We start from the raw sequence: 20207 nt of genomic DNA, 5'->3' as shown, positions 1-20207 counted from the left end.
GCAGTTGAGAGCTGCATTTGGGGTTTTCAGATTTGGTCGCAAAGCACCATTTAATGACTGTATTCTTTGTTCTTTTAATTAAGGAAATCAGATCTCCAAAAATATAAACAAGTGCCATATTCTGTTCTCACACACGCCTGCAAGAGGTCCTGTTGTTGTGAGTGAAAAGCTGTACTTAAATCTCCAAAGAATTATTTCATCCCAAAGACTTCAGTCTTACTACGTGTTCAGCCATTTTCGGGTGTAAATTCACCTACAGACCTCATTCATTAAAATAACCAGTAGCAAAATAATGCCTATTTTCTATACTACTTTTAAATACATTTGTATTTAAATGATACCATTGTTTAACCACAGTGCTAACTCAGTGATTGTGGTTGTGTCCATTTCCATCATCACATGATTAGCACGGAGTGTGACCCACATCCTGCAGTTTTGCCTGCATGAAAACTGCAGGATCAGGCCGTCAGTGCGTGTGCAGGATGTAAATCTGCTCCTACTCTTGTAACCCCTTGCTGCTTTGCCTCCACTGCACTTGCTGTGCTGCTTAGATCTTCCTGACATTGCCCTGAGGAGAGGGGGATGTTAAGACGTGCCCGACGTGCCGGGCAGCGACCGCCGTCGGCGCTGATAGCTGAGCCCCAGCAGGGACACGCAGAAGCAATCAAGTGGGCTTAAACCCCTTGATTCCTACTTGCAGAATATTTGCCATACTTGGTTCTTTTCGTAACGAACTGAAATCATGATTGCTGTGAACATTTCAGGAAAGCAGGTTAGAGAAGCCTTTAGTCATACAAATGCAGAGCCATAAGTTTCTTTGGCCGATTTCTTACCAGTTTTGAAACATCATTTGTTAGAAAAAGTTTATGCTTTCAACTTCTTTTTCCATTACTGACATATCAAATTTGCATTTTGTTAAGCAATACGAGGATTCTCTCCGCAACATAAAATCTGCAGTTTTGAAGAAGCAAAAGGTTTGGATAGGATCAATGAGAGAATGCCACCACGAAAAGATGCTCTTCAGCAAGATGGTATTAATACTATAAACACAACAAATGCCAATGGAAACAATGGAACTGGCAACAACAATGCACAGTGACCACGTCAGCTTCTGGTTTACTCACTCATGTCTTGCCTGAGAATTCCTAGATTACTGCTTTTTGATGTGACAACAAATGAAGTAGGGGGATCACTTGACGTGACTACTTAACACAAGGTGGAGAACCATCTGACTTGATCCCACTGAAGCCAGACCACCATGCTTTTGAGACAACAGCCCCTCTCTTACACGGGGACCCGACCCTGGGAGTGCCACACCTTCTGCCACCGCGTCCAGCGCGGGCTGCGCGAGCTGCCGGAGAGATCTGGGGGAGAATCGGGCTGTTCTCACTAAAGCACGTCTAGACTAGCATCTTATGCTTATCGTTGTCAACACTTTTAAGTTTACAAATGGGATTTTTCTTTCAGTAGAGGTAGTTTGTTTGTTTGTTTGTTTGTTTTTATAAATCAGACTTTCAAATACAACCCTAAGAGCTAACTATTTATTAATGGACATTGGTTTCATAAAATGTCTTTAAAATGATAGATTAGAATGGTCTTAAAATATCTGAGGCTGCAAAAACTGTATTTTAAATAGACGGGAAAAAAATGCCAAAAAAAAAAAATCTCAGTTGGTCATTCTGTCAAATGCTGACCTCAGGTTTACTCCTTAGATGTTGCTAATTCTATATTGTATCCACTGTATTTTTTAGTTACAGCTTATCAGAAGATTTCTATGTAGGAATGTTTATTACTTGAACACAGATTGAAAAAAATATTTAATTTAGAAACTTTTTTGCCCAGCTTTTTCAAGACTTTCCCATCTTGAATTTAAAAAAAAAATATATATACTAATTTTAAAAGTAAGAAAAATATGGAAGTGTTAATTTTAAGGTACTTTTAATTGAACTTTGTACATTGTTTAAGTAAATTTTGATTCATATCAAGTCTGTAAAGCTTGGCATTGTATTTTGTGTATGCATGTCTTCATTTTGCAGATATTTAATATATAGACCTATGATGTACATCTATAGGTTACCTAGATGTTATGGGTACTTTTAGTTTATTGTGAGTATTACGGTTGCATAAATAGCTGATAATCACTGGGCTGAATAGCTGCAAGCTTTTCGTTCTTTTCAAACCTGTAAAGGAAACTGAAACTGTATCAGACACTTTGTGTTCAAGCAAAGCAGCGCGTAAGCAATTGCTCTGTTCAACTGCTAAGGCATTAGTGAAAGTGTAAACTTGAGACTGCATGTATTCGGTATCTACAGGACTGCTTGGTTAAAATAAAAATTGAAGCCCTGTGCTAATTTGTTCACAAGTAATGGACTGTACTGATTGCCAGTGTACTTTGTTATATATTTTGACATTTGCTACATGTTCTTCTCATCCCCTGGAACACGACTTGAAACTTGTGTCACTAGAATTCATCTCCCTTTTTTTTTTTTCTTTGTTTGCCATAAAGTACAATCTGTACATACCCTTAAGTTGGAAATTTTATGCATGTTCTGAACTATTCAAGTATTTTATAAACGGTAGCACACAATAAATTTTGTGCATGGGCTGCGGCTCCTATCATTGTGTACTGGTTTTATTTGGCATACGTAGGTCTAACCTGACCTGGAAAATTGTTTAGATATAGTCTTCAATATGTTTGAAAAAATAGCATAGAAGGTCAGATTTGGCTTGCAGAGAGCTAGTTGAATCTAAACCCTATTTAATTTCAATTTTATTCCTGCTTTCTTTTTTTTTTTTTTGCTTTTGAGTTCTCTCTCGTAGGTGTTTTGTGTCTGCTAAACCAGAAAGCCACTGTTGTACAGGCTTGGCAGGGCAGGGTTAGTCGATTCTAGAAAGGCTCTTAAGCATAGCTGTGTTCCATGTGTTGGCTTGAACTGAACATTCAAGACTCCTGGAGTGTGTTGGGGCAGCTTTTTGGGCAGAGGGAAGAGCTCTTTGTTTTGGCAGTCCATACAGTTACAGGAATTAGTCCTTTTGGTATATTCTTTTTAAAGTAAGGACAAGCTGCTGAACAGGATGAGAATTAAGATAAAAGATAAAAATAAGTGATGTGTTGTTGCTAAGCGAGTTTTAATGTTTGATTTTATTTTATTGCAGATGCATTCTAATTGGAAACTCTTCTCAAAGTTTGAGTGCAGAAGACCAAGCTAAAAATGGTAAGTTTTTTGTTTTTTTCTATAAAGCACCTCCCATACCTGTGAGCTGTACAGTCTGGCTATGATGCCATATTAGAACAGGACAAGTACAACTGAAATTTTACATGATGGACATGCTGGTGGTACCTTTGTCCTTATAAGCCTTAGTGGAAAATTTCTCAACCTCACGATACAGTGTTTGTCATGATTGGATAATCAGATCTTGGTCGTGAAGAGTATTCTGACTAGCTGAAGTGTATGTAAAGAAAACACAGATAGAATCTTTGTCTGGACAGACCTCGGAATTCGAGAGAACAGGTTCTGATACTTAGGCAGTAACATCCTTGAGGATTCCCTTGCAGTATCCATTGTCTGTAGTAGTAGTATTTACCAGATATGAAGGCAGAGCTACAGTAAAGGAAAATATATTGGCTTGATTTCTCATGCTGAGTGTCTCCTGCCACCCTTTAGGCAAACAGTCAGGTAACAGGGTTGTTGTCTGTAGGTGTTCCTTGTTTGGAAAGTAGGCATTCATTTTTTGCTACTGTGTTTCTGAAAGGTGGAGTCTGGAGCTGTCTCTAATTCTTGTATTGTTTGGGAGAAGAAATTATACCCTTCCTCCCAGAAAACTGTAAGTAGTTTGCATTGTTTGTCTTACGCTTTTGTCATTTTGAGGGGGGGAAAAAACCAAACTTCATCTATACATCCTTAGTCTTTTCTTGGGTAGGGAGGGGGAAAGGCTTGGAAATGGCTTTGACAGCCAAGGGACACAGGTAAAAGCTGTGAGAGACGTGGCTGGTTCCTGGTTTGAGCCGGAGTGGTCAGTGCCTCCTGCCCTGCCCTGGGCTCAGCAGACATGGTGTGGGTCCCAGGGAATAGCCCATTTTTCCCTGAGCTGATGGGGGCAGCCGTCATCGTCTGTGGTGCTCTTACGGGCAGCGAGCAGTGCTCATGGGTGCGCTGCGGGCTCTGACTGCTGGAGGTGTAAATGCCTTTGGGGAAGCTGTGAAGCCAAAGCACAGGAGGGGTTTGGGGTTGAGGTTGGGTTTGGGTTGGGGTTTGGGGTTGGGATTGGGTTGTGTTTGGGTTGAGGTTGGGTTGGGTTGGGTTGGGGTTTGGGGTTTGGGTTGAGGTTGGGGTTGGGTTGAGGTTTGGGTTTGACATGCTGCCACCTGCCGGGCAGCGGGGGCAGGGCAGCGCAGCTCACAGCCTGCACCTCTGCAATGCCAGCGCGGAGCAACAGCTCTCTTGTCAGAGCTTATTAAACCCGATGGTGAAACACAAACATTGATCCAGTCGTACCTCTTGAATTGTGAAGATTGGCCTCTCCTGAGAAAAGACAAATGGTTGGGATTGGGGCTGTTTTTCTGTTAGACATAGGTCTCTGATCCCAGTCTGTGCGCTTCTGAAGGGAATAGTCTCACAAACAACTTGCTTTTTTCTAATGTTTAATCTGAAAACACCATTACATAGTTACAAAGAAAATTAAGGCTTTTTCAGACAGTATCTGTTCATTCTTTCCTTGCCTGTTTTTTGCTACAATTTAATTATCAGTCATTCAAGTCTTGCTACCCATTTAACAATTCTTTGTTATTAGCATGTAATGAAATTTTTTTGCCATAAAACAGGTGAATGTTGTCAGCACAAAGACCCATATTCATCTGTTCATTTTCTGGTGGCAATATGTATGAGCCACACTTAATCTATATTCTGCTTTGAATGACAAGTGAAGCAGTGGGGATTTTTTCAGTCACCTAAAAGATATAGCTGCACTAATATACTTTTATTTATTAAATGTTAAGCTTCTAAGGAGGTTTGCTCAAGAACAGAGACACAAGAGCCAAAGCTTATGAGAATCTTGGTCAAGTTTGGGAAGCTAATGACAGATAGATATCTGTATTTATGTACACATGTGTCTGTCTCAGTGGATACTTGCACAAAGGGTGACCAACGTAGTGCAGAGTGGAATGTCTTTTAGTTTCTCCAAATCAACTTCCATCAATTTCATGTTTGAAATACTTAATTTTAATCTGACCCAGAAATTTTAAGCTGAGATGCATTTCATAGTTTAATATCAGATAAGGTTTATAGTCTGAAGTCAGGTTCAGGTCACAAAGCATTGATACAAGTGAAATATGTAAGGTTTTTTTAGTATGGTACACTTGATCATCTGTTGTTCTGCAAAAACCCTTTATGTATGTGCTGTGCAGAGTAGAAGGTTTGCCATGCTGGGACCAGCTTCCCCAGCCCAAGTGATTTTTTTCTCTTGAGAGATACTAGTTTGCTGTTTGTGTGAGGGTGTCCTATCACAGAACAGTTACTTGTTAAAGCAGTGCTTAGAAATGTTAGGGAACACACTACTAGGCGATGGCCTTGAAACTTCTGTTAAATTAATGGCTGGGGACAGATTCACTGTGGCTTTCTAAAAAAACCCAATGTGCTGTTCAAAGCTGTTCTCTTTAAATGCTTTGAAAACATTCACATAGTCGTTTAGATTGTCTAGGTCACAATTGCCTTCAGTTTGCATTTACATGTGTTAGCACTTAGGCATGGGCTTTGCACTGCTCAGTCACGTGCTGTATAATCCATGTCTGTACAAGCAGAGACTCTGAAATCAGAGCTGAGATTTCTCCTTTCGATTGCTGCCTTAAGCATAATGGTAACCAACCACCAACTGAAACTGAATGGGGGGTGCAGTCAGATTCTGACAGGGTCCCTAAGCTGTCAGTGTAGTGTGACTTAACTGAGCACTTCCATGTTTTTCAGCATTGGGATGGAAAGCCACTAAAAAGGGATGGGGATGTAAAATGCTTTACATCATCACAGCCTTAAGATTTCTTTGTCATCCGCAGTAAGATCAGCACTTAAGTTCAGGTATTTCAGGAGATTCTTTTGGCTGAGACAGTTCAATCATGCAGGAGGCCAGTGGAGGGGAGGTGGTTTTGTCTGGGTCAAAAAGACTAAGGCTTAGGGGCTTATAGACAAGATATATTTATTATACAATAAAGAATATTATGTGCTGTAAATTAAGGCATTATAAGTGCAACAAGCTTACTGAATCATCAAGAATGCGTATTTGTTTATGCAAAGTTTAAAATTACTCTTTTACACACAAGGATAGTTAGTGTCTGCATAAAGGATATTTCATGTCCTTCAGTTCATTTAAAAAAAACCCAAACAAAAACCCAGATAATCCTCTTCTATTGCCCAACAATTGCCAGCAGCAAACGCCGGTAATCACCACTTGTATCACTTGCTATCATTGTAGCCAAAGTCTTCTGATACATCTGTGTGAACATCTGTTTAATTTGCACAAGGTCAATCTATGCAAAGACAAAAAAAAAAAGCATAAAACTTAACCACTTGATTTAAATCCTAGATAGTCACCCCTCATCTCTGCCCTGGTGGACTAGAGAACCTATGCCAAGTGTGAGATGTGCAGCTGATTGACCCTGAGCAGTGTCCAAGCCAGATGGGCCCTCGAAGGGCAGAGGAGCAGCTCCCAGAGCACAGTCTAGCACATGTTCATGCTTTGTTAGGACTGTGCTGTCCTACCTCTGAACAGCCTATGACCTTGAGGTGCTCACCTGCTACACGGGCAGGCAAGCACAGTTAAGAGGGAAAACAAGCAGTTCCTACTATCTAGCCTGTTAATTACATTACTACATAAAAGTTGGCATAAACTAATTAACGTGCTCATCTAAATGTGAGCCACATAAAAGCTTAATTGCAACACATGATGTTACAGCTGTGAAAGGAGGACTAAGTGACAAGCTGGGCTGGGTAGGTGGTTTTCTGTCACATGGGACTTGTACACAGGGCAAAGTGTCTTACCTCACTGCGAGTGACTATAATTCTGATGAGGGTGGAATCATCTGTGCCAGCTCCTTTCATGGAATGATAAAGTTTCTCTGCAAAAAAGGCTGGGCTATTTAAAGCACATTGCACTGCAAGAAAGTACAGTTTAGGATTAGTTCAGTATTGTACACTGTACAGTAATGCCTGGCAGGATCAACTCGAGATTTTTGCTGTAGAGACAGATAGAGGAGTTACTGTGGATTACAGGAACTGTTTATAGAGCTAAGCTGATTTTCCAGTTGACCAAATGAGTTATTCCTTCACACAAAAACTTAGTTATTAGCAGTTAACTTCTCTGGAAGTGCTTTTCAAATTTAATTTTCAAATAGGTAATTTAAAAACAGTTCTTCTCCTTGGATAGCTGGTCCTGGGACACAAAGGATGGTACTGAGGCACAAGGTATTTTACTCATGTTCCATTGCTACAGTCTCACTAAGAAAAGTGTAACTGTAGAAGGTTCTCACACTAGTAGTTAGAGAATGGATCTTGTTTCAGTTAGATTGTTCACACTCAGGGATGAACCATTATTCTTTTACATGATTCTCAGACCTCAACTTTTCCCATTAAACTCTTTGAGTAGATTATCATTTGGGAAGTTTTTGCTTATCCTTTATGGCTATAGAAATGCTGTCATTTTGGTAAGCACTGGTAGGTGGTGGCTCCAGATTTACCACTAAATAATACTGATTCTCACTATCAGCAAATGGGGCTGAATTGTGTTGAACTGCTTTACTGTAACAAGTTGGCAGGAAAAGGTGAATTCAAAACAGGTCTTCTTTTCTGCTGAGGTTTTCCTTAGCAAAGCTGAGCTTTCTGGGTGTAGATGGTGATGAGGAAGAGGTGTGGAATGGGAACTGGCAAAAAAGTAGGTTTGTGTTGGTTCTGAGGTTCTCTCTGTGGGTGACTCAGCTGTCTGTGCTGTGGTCTCTGCCACACACCTGGAGTCACTGCTCTGTTACACTGGGACTTGCCTCATTTTGCAGAGCTCTGAAATACACAGCCACCAGGACTAACCAGTGACCCTAGGTTCTGTGTACTTGCCTGCCTTCCCAAAGAAGTGACAAGTAGTTTCTGTGTGGCATTTTCTTATTCCAAACTGACTTCTTCATGGTGGTTGCTTATGTTCTTCAGTTCAGTGTACAATGAGTAATTTGAGTAATTGAAGTTACTTTTGTGCTAGGAGAGTCTCAGGTTGTGTGATCATTTGCCATATGGCTGGTATTGAATTGGATTCTTCTTTGGTTACATTGAGAAGGCTTAATTCCTAAAGGATAAGGGGAGGGAAGAACATATCACTTACCAATAGCCTTCAAACCATGTTCCACATTTCCAGAAAATTCTCGGCCAATGCTGCTTAGTAAATCACGATTAGCAACCTGCAAATAAATGAGGTTAATATGTGAGTGATGAGACAACTGGAGCCTTAGTTTAAAATACATTGACAAAGCTCATTTGAAATCAGTGGAGAACTCCTACCCTGGAGTATGCCTCAACTGTTGCTTTCAGCTGGGGAAAACTTCTGGTTGCCAGAACCATATTAAAGCAGGATTCATCGGTCCCAAGTTTTCCTTCCCCTGCTTGGTACAGACGCTGAGCATCTTCCTCAGCTTTTTGGTAATCCACAGTTTGATTCTCATCCCGATTACCCTTAAAGCAAAGACAACAGATTCCAAATGAAATTTCACAGAGAAGGCTCTGCTTTGGCTGCCTGCAGTATAGACCCCAAACAGGTATCTTCAAAGCTTGAAGCAGAAGGAAAAATAGCAGTTTGAAATACATCACAGTGCTTTGAAACTACTCTTTGGTTTAATATTCCTTATATAATATAGGTGGCCTAGAAGCCAATCTGTAGGGCATGCTTTAAACTGTAGACATACTGACTCAGGTAATTAGAACTGTGGTTCATAGGGGTGAAGTTAAGTACAGTCTCTATTTTACTTAATAATCTAAGCTTTCTCTTGATTTGTTTGTTTCTAGGCTTCAAGTTGAAAAGACTCTTCCCAAACAAACTAATGAATTATCATACTGAATATGCACACCTGAAATACCTCAGGTCTCCCTATTTTATTTAGAAGTTGCTTATTTAAAGTAAGAATGTCTCCAGAAAGCACTTACTGCAGCTGTAATATGTCAGTAGGGCTTATATGACATTTTATGTGCTTTGGTGGTGGTTTTGGTCTTTGCTGCCCAGTGCATGGATGGACACTGCTAAGTATACTGGCTGAGTAGGCTGAACACATGCTCTCAAATACTGTTGTATCTATAGTGGTTAATATACTATTTAAATGATGTGGTTGTCAGTTATTGTAAACTACTGGATATGTGAAAATAAAAATCAGCAGCATGAGCTTCTCCAGGTTTGCTTTCTTGTGGATTTTGACTTTTCAATCTAAATACCCAGTGCACAGGTGAGTTCTCACAAAGGTAGAGGCCAGTGGGACAGAGAAGTGCCTTAGAAATTCTAACAGCAAATAGGCAAAGTGATCAGAGAAATGTGAAAAGTTGCATTAGTACACATTTCTTCCTGAACATGGATAACCACAAGCTCTGATTCTTCACCACAGAAGGAGAGCTATTGAACAGTAGGGGATAAGCAAGTTCTAGTGTCCACCTGAGTTCAACAGTAGCACCTCCCTAATTCTGGTGATGAAGGGAAGGCAGGCTATGGTGTAACTTGGGAGGTAAGTTTTGCCCTCATAGGGCCTCTTAGCTTCTTTGTAGAGATTCTCACAGATATTCTACATACCATAAAGTCACCCAATCAGACTCCCCCAAACGATTCTGTTAACAAATGCAAAAAATTAGAGCATCTTGTTTTCACAGCAGTGTGTTGCACTGCTTTGGAGTTCCACTCGTTTGCATCTGCGCAAGATTTACACACAAGTTCTCTGAGATGAATCTAGGGTGCTAAATTAGGTCACACAATTCATCATGCATTTGTAGGTAGGAAGTATCTCCTGAGGAGGGACTGAAGTGTGATATCTGAGGGGATAAATTAATGACCCAGGGCTAATTTCTTAAAACCCTGGTTCTTGCTAAGCATAGACAGGCTATTAATGGGGCCATTATGACTACACACATCAAAGTCAGACTGTACACTGTTATCTTATAAAATAAAAAATAAAAAATTAAAGCTCACTTGGCACATAGATATAAGTAATCGTTCAAAGTGTCCTGAAGTGTCTGCTCTGATGTCTTGTTCGATGTCCCTTCCGAATTCTGAGTTGTAGCAGTTCACTATTTCTCGAATTTCCTGGTTGGTCCTTGTGCAAAGGATCTCAATCAACACACTCTCCTGAGTGCCTATTCCCTGGAGGCAGAGAAAACAAAGGCATAACTACAGAGTACTACCTATGCAGCTTTAGTCAGCTGTGCAATAAGGCAGTCACCTGTTATTTCACAACTTCATACAGTCTGTATTGTCCTTGCAGTGTGAAAGCACCAAGTCTTCTGCAGATTTAAAATGGAATGAAGATGCCTCAAACATGCCATTTTGCACCAGTTCAAAATAATACCCCAAAACTATACAACAGTGACATTGGCCAACATTAACTGAACATGGTATTAACTGAAAAATTGCTTAGGAAGGAAATTCTTTGGCAACATTAATCTGAAAACTTCCTGCAGAAGGTGGAGTCTTATGATCATCATTAAATCCAAAGACACACATGTAAATTCTGTTCTGGTCAGCCCAAAAGTGTATTCCCTATTCCAAATGCGGCTGCTTCCTCAGCGTGGAGCTTTTCAAAGATGCTTCCCTCTCCCCAGAATAAAAATTAACTGAGATTCCGATGTACAGTGAGATCTTACTGGCATGGTCATCTCAATTCAGGTGAGGACTAGATCCACTCCTGTCTATGTGAGGCCTCTCAGTAGTGTTATGTTATAAATCTCTTAAAATTATCTATTTTCTCCATTATAGCTAGATCTTCCATGAAACTCCATATTCCTGGGAAGGTCTCCATTCATACATGGGTTGAGTTACTCGTTTCCACTATCAGCCACCTGCTAGCTGCTACAGCTCAAACAAGAAGCAAGAAATTCTAGGAAACCACATGTCCCAGTTTATCCAAGTTAAAAGTTTAAACCAAGGAGCTCCCCTAATCTGTAATGCTGTCTTAATGCTAGAACAGATGCCTACATCATCTCACCTTAAGAAAATATCTTTTGCATTGTCCTTTTGAAAACAAAAAAAAGTATAATCCAAAAGTATCTTTCATTAACAATCATAGAACACAGGCAGAGAACAAGGATCTGTCCTGCAGCATTTCATCCTCTGCTAACAGAGAGCTGTCCTGAACTGGCTATTCCTGCAGAAATCAGCTGAACTGGGCAATGCAGCAGAAAAGAACTTTAAGCCCTGTAGTGCCAAGATATGTTTGCCACTAACGGATTTTGCAGTGATGCCAGGCCCAGGGGTTCTTAGATGAGCCTTTTAAGCTGGTTCTAAGGAAAACCATACCTTCATCGCATGACGTAAACTCCAGGCATCGTAGTAGGTCCTGGGCATGAAGAGTGCTAGAATCAATTCTTCCACATTACCATTTAACTCAGACTTCAGATCTTTAATCAAATCCTGTTCAATTATAAGCACAAAAAGAGCTTTAGAGAGCATTAGGGATATAGATTATATACTGAAAAAAGATCAAACTACAACTTAATTTCATCACTGATTTCTGCCTTTGTGCTGCTTTTCCTGTAAAGCTTTGTTTTATTTCTTATGAAGAGCTTCCCTCTGTCCAAAACTCTGACAGTTCAGCTCTTCTCCATGATCTCCTCACTAATTAGGACCTAGTCAGTCCTGAAAAATGCTACAACTATAAAATTCCACTTGAAGTTGCAAAAGTGACAGAGGGAAGAAATTACATTAACTTGGTCTTTTACTGACCTCAACCAGTTTTGTTTCTCAGGAAAAGAACAGATTTCAGTGCCAGTTTGTGTGTATAAAAGGCTCAGTAGTTTCAGACACTAATACAAGGGCAGTTTAAGCTTGATTATTTTCTATCTATCAAGCATTAGAGAAGCAGAGAAGCTTCTTGTTTGGTCAAGGACAAAGCCAGCCTCCAACCTTCCCCACCCCTGCTCCTGCCAGGTATCAGGACAACACTACATCAAATACCAGATGCCCTGTGGCACACAAGGAACATAATCAAAAGAAGTGCCTTTTAAAAATGCCCAAATCACTCCCTGGGACTAAAATGCAATCAGGAAGGTAAAGCAGCAGCTGAAAGTTCAGTTTTGTTTGCCAGTTCAAAGAACTAGTGAACATACCTTGCCATACATAGTCTTGAAAGCTGCCTTGATGTTTTGCCTTTGCTCATTGGAGCGGTTAGCCACGACGTCTATGATAGCCTGCTCGTCAGTGCCTTGGAGACAGAAGGGCAATGTCATGCAAGAATGCAAAACAGTCCCTCAGTGACTATGCATTTTTTAGTGTTGCATTTGGGCACAGTTACATAATAAATGACTACCATTTAACTCTTGCCAAATTTTCCATGTAACTTCATCTACTAAATAGCCCAAGTCATGTTCAAAGTGTGACTGTTGGGAAGCTTGGGGCAAAAAATGTGTAGTTAAACAAAAATTGAAGAAAGTAACAAAATGGCATTAAGAAGTTAGCTCAAAAGAAATTAAAGCTTCTCTTGCTTACTTACCAAAACCCTTCATAGCTTTGCGTAGGATTTCTGCATCCCTTCCAGCATCAAAGTTTGGAGCAGCTTGGATTGTGCCCTGGCTATACTGAACCATTGCTGCAGGCTGAAAGAAGAGTCACATGTAAATAGATATCCTGCACAGTATACATTCAAATCAAAACCACAACTCTGGAATCAGTACTTCAGAAAGAGTTGTACATTAGCTCTCCCATTTTTTCCCCTAACACAACCAGGGCAACATTTAGCTATGTGGCCCAACCAATGCCAAAGCTTTGCTTGCACCCAATTGTAGGGATCAAGATCTCCTTGATGAGTGAATAGACACAGATCCAGGGTTACAGTTTTGTTCAGGTTGTACTCTGAGGGTAGATGGGAACTCCTGATGCAGAACACACTAAATAGTTGGAAACCAACTGTAAAAGCACTAGAACTACAGAGGCAGAGATTGATCATAGAAGAGAACACAGCACATACCGGACCGGGCATTGGGGAGGGCACTTGTCCACCAGAGTATCCTACTGAAAATAACAAGACAGAAGAAATTAATTAGGTCTCCTCTTGCTATGGAAATGCTATCCAAAGCTGAATACAAAGCCAGACCTACCACTGCAGAAAACCTGTCTCCTAAGGGATGATACCAATCATCATCAGTAACTGAACTCCTTGCCCTTGGGAATGATGTAAAGAAGCAATCACAGATGCATTTTGGTATGTACACTAGCAAGGCAATTCTAAAAATACTAATTTTACTGGTGCTGTGGGAACTGGAAGGTTCTCTCCTTACTAAATTCTGCTATTTTTGACAGAAGCCAAGATAGCCCACACAAATGAAGAATGCATGTCCCATCCTCTCTTTAAAATGTACAGCACGTAAACAATAATATAAGAATTCATTGCTGCAAAAACAATTGAAGGAATCTCATTTGTCATCAAAAGCACTGTGAATACAAAAGCTACAACTCTTTTTTGTACTGGGATTTTATTTTTATTTGTAATACGTATGTACATTTCTAACCATCTTAATAGCAGCTTAGTACTACAGTTAACAAAGCAATCACTAAACAAAAAGGTTTTGCTGCCCTGAATTTCTTATAATCACAACTGACACATTCCAGGATAAAAATCATCCTGGCAGTAACTGACCGCTCAAAGCATTACAAACACTGCACTGCTTTTAAGCAACTGTGTGCATTCTCCTTTCCACTTTCCCCTCTGGGGGATCACTGTGAACACACAGATGGAAAATGCATCCATTCCACTGAGGTTAACAGAACAGCTAGCTACTCGTTGAATGTGGACTCTGGATTTCACAGTTCTCATCAGATACTTGCAGCCTGAAGAAGGGTAAGCACCTAAACCACTACATGATGATCAGGGACAGCCATCCCTTCTGAATGCAGCACCTACAGAGCTGGTTCTCAGTGCCCTTCGGTGGCCTTGTCAAGGAAGGTGGCAGGAGCATACAAACCTCAACACCTAAAAGTAACAAAGGCGAGGGCCTAATTTGTTACTACCTATCTTGGGATCTCTTTGTTAACCTTGGATGCTTGAAGTTTCTTACATATGACATACCTGGAATTTGTGCTGGTCCACCTCCAGCATAGCTTTGGGCAGGAGACTGTGGATAGCCACCGAAGCCAGGGCCAGCAGGAGGCACACCATATCCAGGGCCTGTGGGAGCGAGGGGAGAAAGACAGACTTGAGCACACTTAGTGTTTTGTACTCGTCTGACACAACGTGAGCCGCGTTACTGAGCAGAGCTATGCAAGAGACTCGTTTCTCCAGGTCTGTGCAGTGCCCAGAAGCACCAAGGCCCTGCAGGTATGCAGGTGCAGCTGGATGGCAATCTGCCTGGCTGCTGCTGCCTGTTAAACTGCTCAACAAAGCTGCTTTGCTTCACTCTGTCTAACAAGCGCAGGGAATGGATATACCAGAAATCGCTCCCAAGTGGTACTCTAACAAAGGATCTCACCTCCAGGGTAAGGTGGCATTCCTCCAGGCTGGGGAGCTCCAGCATAGCCCCCTGAAGGAGGGAAACCCCCTGGGGCAGCATATCCTCCTGCCCCTGGATACCCAGCATTCGGTGGTGCTGCAGGATAGGCCCCTCCTCCTGCTGGAGGGTATCCTCCGGGAACGGCGGGATAGGGGTACTGCCCAGCTGGTGGATACACAGTCTCTTGTCCTGTTGGCTGAAACACAAGAATGGGATGTCTGTATGCCTCTTAGCAGGACATCAGAGTAAAAGCTCTCGAGCTACCAAAATGTCCACGTGTAGAATAACAACGTGAATTTAGAATTAGATTCAGTGCTTGAAATGGCAGCAGTAGAATTCCTGAAGCCTGGATGGTGTCCTCCTGATTGAGTTTTCTGATGCATCTTCCATGGTGACACAGAGTCAGGAAGTGCTCCCACATAGAAGGCACCTCTGGATGGCCTGTGATCTTATCCACCTTCAAAGCAGGGCCAGCTTTGGAGCTGGGTGAGATCATGCAAGGCCTTGTCAAGTTTTCAGTATCTCCAACGAACAGCAAATTCTCTGGGCCCCTGTTCCAGTGTTTGACTGCTCCCATAGTAAAAAATGTTTTCCTCAAATCAAATTGCAATTACAACCTGTGTTTGCCCTTGGACATGCTCCTGTTTGTCCATGTCTCTGTTGTACTGGGATGCCACAACTACACATGGTATTCCAGATGTGGCCTTGTGAGCAATGAGCACAGAGGAATAACCATTTCCCTTGACCTGCCAGCTTGGCTCTTCTAAAGCCTGGAATGTCATTAGCCTTCCTCCCTGAGCCACATGCAACTTGTCAGCTACCACGACCCCTGGTCCCTTACTGGAAAAGTGCTACTTCTGTCCTACATAAGGAAAAGGTGAGCTCAGCTTGGCTTGCTCTCTATGAATCATTAGGAGCTCACCTCCTGTTTCAGGACTTTTGAGAGCTCAGGAGCTTTGAAATTTCTGCCTCTCCTGCACAGTGTTTACAAATGTTACAAGGTGAGAATTTACAAGAGGTGTTGGGATTTTTTTCCATTTCCTTTGGAATCCAGGTTATAAAGCATGGACTTGCAATGATTGACAATGACTGGACCACAAAGTCGGACTGAACACCTTATTACAGGTTTTAAATGAAAAAAACAAGTCAAAACATCTATATGCCTTTGTTTTGCTACATGTATGATTTACCAGCCCTTCCACAAAGGCTGCTATTGGCATTAAAGTACACTAGAAATATTTACTTGCATGGCCTGGATCTCCGAGCTAAAACCCTGTAAGTTAGAAGTCATATACTTGATCTTAGAAATCAGGTATTTCAAATCAGCTTCCTATTGAAGCATAATGTATGGATTCATTACTCACCTGCCGGGAATCATCTTTACTAACTAGCTATAGAAAAATGGGTCACACATTACATACAGAACACATTCATTCCTGAGCCCAGAAAACAGAAATAGAATGCAAATCAGCAAAGCCTAGCTCAAATATTCTCCTCCAGTTTGGCTGCCCCAAGATTTCTAACCCCAAGTTACTGTGCCCAGGCTACATAACACTCTTTTCCCCAGAGGTAGAGTCTAACATTTCTCTGTCAGACTCAACCAAAAGATTTTAATGAGATTCAGATTCACAAATCCAAAATTAGGAGTCTCAAAAACCCTGCTCAGGTAACTATCAGTACAGCAGAAAAAAAAATAATTACACAGGTTTTTTTTTTAACTGGTTATCACTTTGGACATCACCAATCAGACCAGGAAGCCTAGAATCATTGATATCAAATCTAAAGGGTCTTTTAAACTGATCCATGTAGTTGGCTATGTTTTAGATGCTAGCTAAAGAAAAATAAGTATTTTCAGATGTGGTTAAAAATAAGCTACAGCTACAATCACGAGGGTTCTGCAGAACCTTGAGAGGAGAAAAGAAATCCTGAGTTAAGAAAGTATTGTTTCTAACCTGGATTGCCTTCAGTTTGACTGACTTCAGTGTTTTGAAGGGAATGAGGGCAAATGGTAAAGCAAAATCATCATAGAAGTTATTGCATGTATTTATACACATATTTATATATTGCATGTATTAATTTATAGCTTTTCAGTATCTTAATGGCATCCAGGTTGAGCTCCATGCTCAAGTCTAGTTTTATACTACATAAAACACAGGTAAAATTCCCACAATTACAGTACGAGCAGTGCCATGGAAGTGCTATGAGTGCTGTGACCAGTGCCATAAAAGCACACAGATGAATCTAGCTTGGAAAAATGATGCAGGCACATGGATATGAGTCCAGCATCAGCCACACCTAAACACTTCAGCCTTTCACTAAGTTTCATTTACACTTGTAATCCATTCCATCATGAGCTGAAGGTGGATCAAAGTCCTGTGGCTGAAGGATAAGGGGTCCAAGTCAAGACACAGTGTCCTCTATCCTCAGAAAAGTATTTACTTGCTGTCATGTGAAAGCCTAAGGAAAGCACTCCCAGCTCTCCCCAAAGGTTATGACCACTGAAGTTTGTTCAGCATCTCTGTAAATCCTGGGATACAGGTACATGAGTGTTTGGTAGAGACTAGTTCAGAGATTACCTCTGACCCTGTGTGTAAAGAACCTCATATTTACAGAGGAGAAAGAAATAGAATTGCTGAGATAGTTAGCCATGTTTTTAAAAGAAAACCAAACACAAACTCACAAGAAAAGGAGAAAACAAGACCAAAGAATCAAAAACCTTTCTGGAACAAGAGGCATCATTAAAAAAGTAAACTTCCTTCTTGGAATTCTTATGAGACAGCTGTGAAGTCGTACTTGGGGATACACAAGCAAAAACAAGGACCATAATCTCTGGAGAGTACTGTACCTGAACTGACAGCTACTATTCACACACACAGGGCACAGTGAGAAGGAGACAGGTCAGGAATGCAGCACGTTCAGGAGGCATACTTACAGGATAGCCAGGGAAGGCAGGGTAGCCATCAGATGGGGGATAACCGGGGTAGGACATTCTGGGGAAAAACAAAAGGTATTTTCACTGGGAAGGCACTGCACATGAGTTTGTGTAGGTATTTGTTTGCTAATTACCTGGTAAATCACTTGAATAGTTTGTTTTGTAGGTTTAGAATTGCTCAGAAGCACTGGTGAGCTATTAATCCACAAAACCTTTCCTTTCTTTTTCATGCATCTGACCTTAGCAATCAGAATCCAAAAGGGAAGCAGCTTCAACTTTGTAACTGACTACCACTCTTATTCAGGGTCAGATGCACACTGAAGCATGGTAAGGAGCTCAAACCTCCAGAAAGAACTCTGAAATATAAGATGCACTTCAAGGTGCCAGCAGGAGGGAGCTGAGCCTTCTCCCAGGATAGAAACAGTGCAGGCCTCAGTCCTGCACTGCACCAGGTACCTGTCTCTGGTCACGCTGCACCACTCTGCTTACAGGGGTGGTGTAGAGAAGTAGTAGAGAAGAGCAGTCCCCCGTCTATCCTGTATAAAAGGATAATTTGGCAGGAACAGGTGTAATCCCTCAGCATTACTTCATTTGTGCAGCAGATTCCTGCCAGTAACTGTTTATTTTAGTCCCATAGAGGGACTTGGGGAGTAGGGATAGAGATCATCCCCCATGCTGCCAACCAGTTGGGCAGGGAGATTGGAGACCAATAACCAGGTTGAAACATTTGATGGAAGGAGACTCCCTGATCAGGGACCAGAAGTTACTCATGGCATGTTTCTGAGACACTGTGGACCTTAGATGCACAAATCAGAGGACATGGGGCACAGAAAAATTAATGCAACACAGCAAATTATTACTGACATTTCTTGGCAGTCGCTGTCCAAACCAAATGAATCTGAAAGCAGAATTCTTCCTGTGCTGGACCATTAAGGCAATAGGTGGTCATAGAATTAAACATCTGAGACTTAATGTGGAAATCCTTAAAACCTTGCATACAGTAGTTCAGAGAAGAGCCAAAAACAACTTGCAGAGAAGCACTGCTACTCCATCTCATACTGACAAATTTGGGTCATTACTTCCAAATAAACACAAGGGAAAACCAACATGAGGTGTATTTGTAAATCTATGCTTTAACCATAACCACTGCTAATGGCTATTTATTTCCCTAAGAAGCAACACCTTAAACCAGGACCTGTACAGTATTTATTACCAACAGCTCCCTAAATGGACTTGAAATTCGACTTTCAACAGCACATTTCTTTTGGTGTGTCTGACTTTAACACTAATTGTCACTCCCTTTATGACCTGCAAGTATTTGTAAATCTATGCTTTAACCATAACCACTGCTAATGGCTATTTATTTCCCTAAGAAGCAACACCTTAAACCAGGACCTGTACAGTATTTATTACCAACAGCTCCCTAAATGGACTTGAAATTCGACTTTCAACAGCACATTTCTTTTGGTGTGTCTGACTTTAACACTAATTGTCACTCCCTTTATGACCTGCAACACTTTGATTTCATGTCTTTCCACTTACAGAAAAATATTGTGTCATCAAAACCACATATTAAAAAATGAGCAAACAAAACCTTTTGCTGCTTTTCAGCTTCGTCATACAACTACAGTTGCACCATTAAGACAGGATTGTACAGCCTATGAAGTTTGTAGAGATGCACTGTGTATCATTTCCATTGCACATCTTGCTGTGTTTTTCATGATGCAAAACCAACAGCTGGTTACAGCAACTCAGCTGTTTCAGCAGCTGTAGGAAGTTTAATTTCTACAATAAATGGGACCCAAGAATCTCTGAACCATATTAAAGTATACCAAATTTTAGACTTATTTATCAGATATTGATTTAGAATTAATTTAAGTTTTCAGCTAGATCTTTGATTTACTAGCAAACACATTCCAGCAAAAAGCTTTTAAAGGCATGAGTTGCTAACACCTCATTTTCAAGCAAACAAGCTATCAAGGCTATGCTGCATTTTTGATTAGCAAATAAACCACCGGTGTAAACCTGTGATTTATGGTGGACAGGTAAATTTCCTTACTTTTATGGTACTGGTTCTTTTTCTATAGGATTCAGTTTGGGTCAGGTACTGGGAATTGTGGTACTTCATTTAATCATCTCCCCTTAACAAGGCCTTGAATCCTATTTTCATTCTTCAGAATTTAAAAAACATAATAAAAATGATTTCTTTTGCATTTGCTTGATCTAGCAGATTTCTCTTTATTTAAAAAAAAAATCAACAAAAATAAAGAGTAGTAAGAGGGTCAACAAGGAGTGCTGCTGCAGCTACTTCAGGCTGCCTATAACTGGACGGACACAACACTAAACCAGGACTTCAGCCCTGCCTCTAACACCTGACAGGAGTTTATCACAAGTTACTACGACGAACAGCAATATTTACAGAGCCCTCCCCTCGGTACCTAGGTATGTTTCCCAGGAGGTAATTTAGGTCACTAAATTAAAAAACCAGACTGCCCCAGCACACGGCTGGGACAGCTCTCTGGGCCGACCCGCACCTCATCCCGCGCGGCCCGGGCCGGGCGCGGCTGTGCCGCGGT

The 20207-nt window shown here is 41.1% G+C and overlaps 2 protein-coding genes across 8 annotated transcripts in view; one reads left to right on the top strand and one right to left on the bottom strand.

Annotated features, from left to right (window-relative positions):
* The window catches only part of PPP3CB (protein phosphatase 3, catalytic subunit, beta isozyme), a 29581-nt gene extending 26965 nt beyond the window's left edge, over positions 1-2616 (top strand). For all 6 annotated transcript variants that reach the window (XM_009074921.1, XM_009074924.1, XM_009074923.1 and 3 more), the window contains one exon: positions 921-2616. In XM_009074921.1, coding sequence (XP_009073169.1) covers positions 921-1099 — 179 coding nt within the window. In that variant the 3' untranslated portion in view covers positions 1100-2616. The remainder of the gene's footprint in view (positions 1-920) is intronic.
* Positions 2617-6161: 3545 nt separating this feature from the next.
* Positions 6162-17694, bottom strand: ANXA7 (annexin A7). 2 transcript variants are annotated; one of them, XM_009074925.1, is made up of 12 exons: positions 17632-17694; positions 14679-14895; positions 14279-14377; positions 13181-13224; positions 12707-12809; positions 12324-12418; positions 11515-11628; positions 10192-10362; positions 8529-8699; positions 8353-8428; positions 7029-7141; positions 6162-6517 (listed from the first exon to the last, which is right to left on the bottom strand). In XM_009074925.1, the coding sequence occupies exons 1-12, from the start codon at positions 17686-17688 to the stop codon at positions 6395-6397; spliced, it is 1383 nt and encodes a 460-aa protein (XP_009073173.1). In that variant the 5' UTR covers positions 17689-17694; the 3' UTR covers positions 6162-6394. The 2 variants fall into 2 exon arrangements, with proteins under 2 accessions (XP_009073173.1, XP_009073174.1); XM_009074926.1 differs by having other exon boundaries at positions 13181-13221; positions 17632-17689.
* Between the last annotated feature and the right edge of the window lie 2513 nt (positions 17695-20207).

Source organism: Acanthisitta chloris, unplaced genomic scaffold (assembly GCF_000695815.1).
Source record: "Acanthisitta chloris isolate BGI_N310 unplaced genomic scaffold, ASM69581v1 scaffold19165, whole genome shotgun sequence".
NCBI classification, from domain to species: Eukaryota; Metazoa; Chordata; class Aves; order Passeriformes; family Acanthisittidae; genus Acanthisitta; species Acanthisitta chloris.
This window is presented reverse-complemented; position numbering and strand designations above follow the sequence as displayed.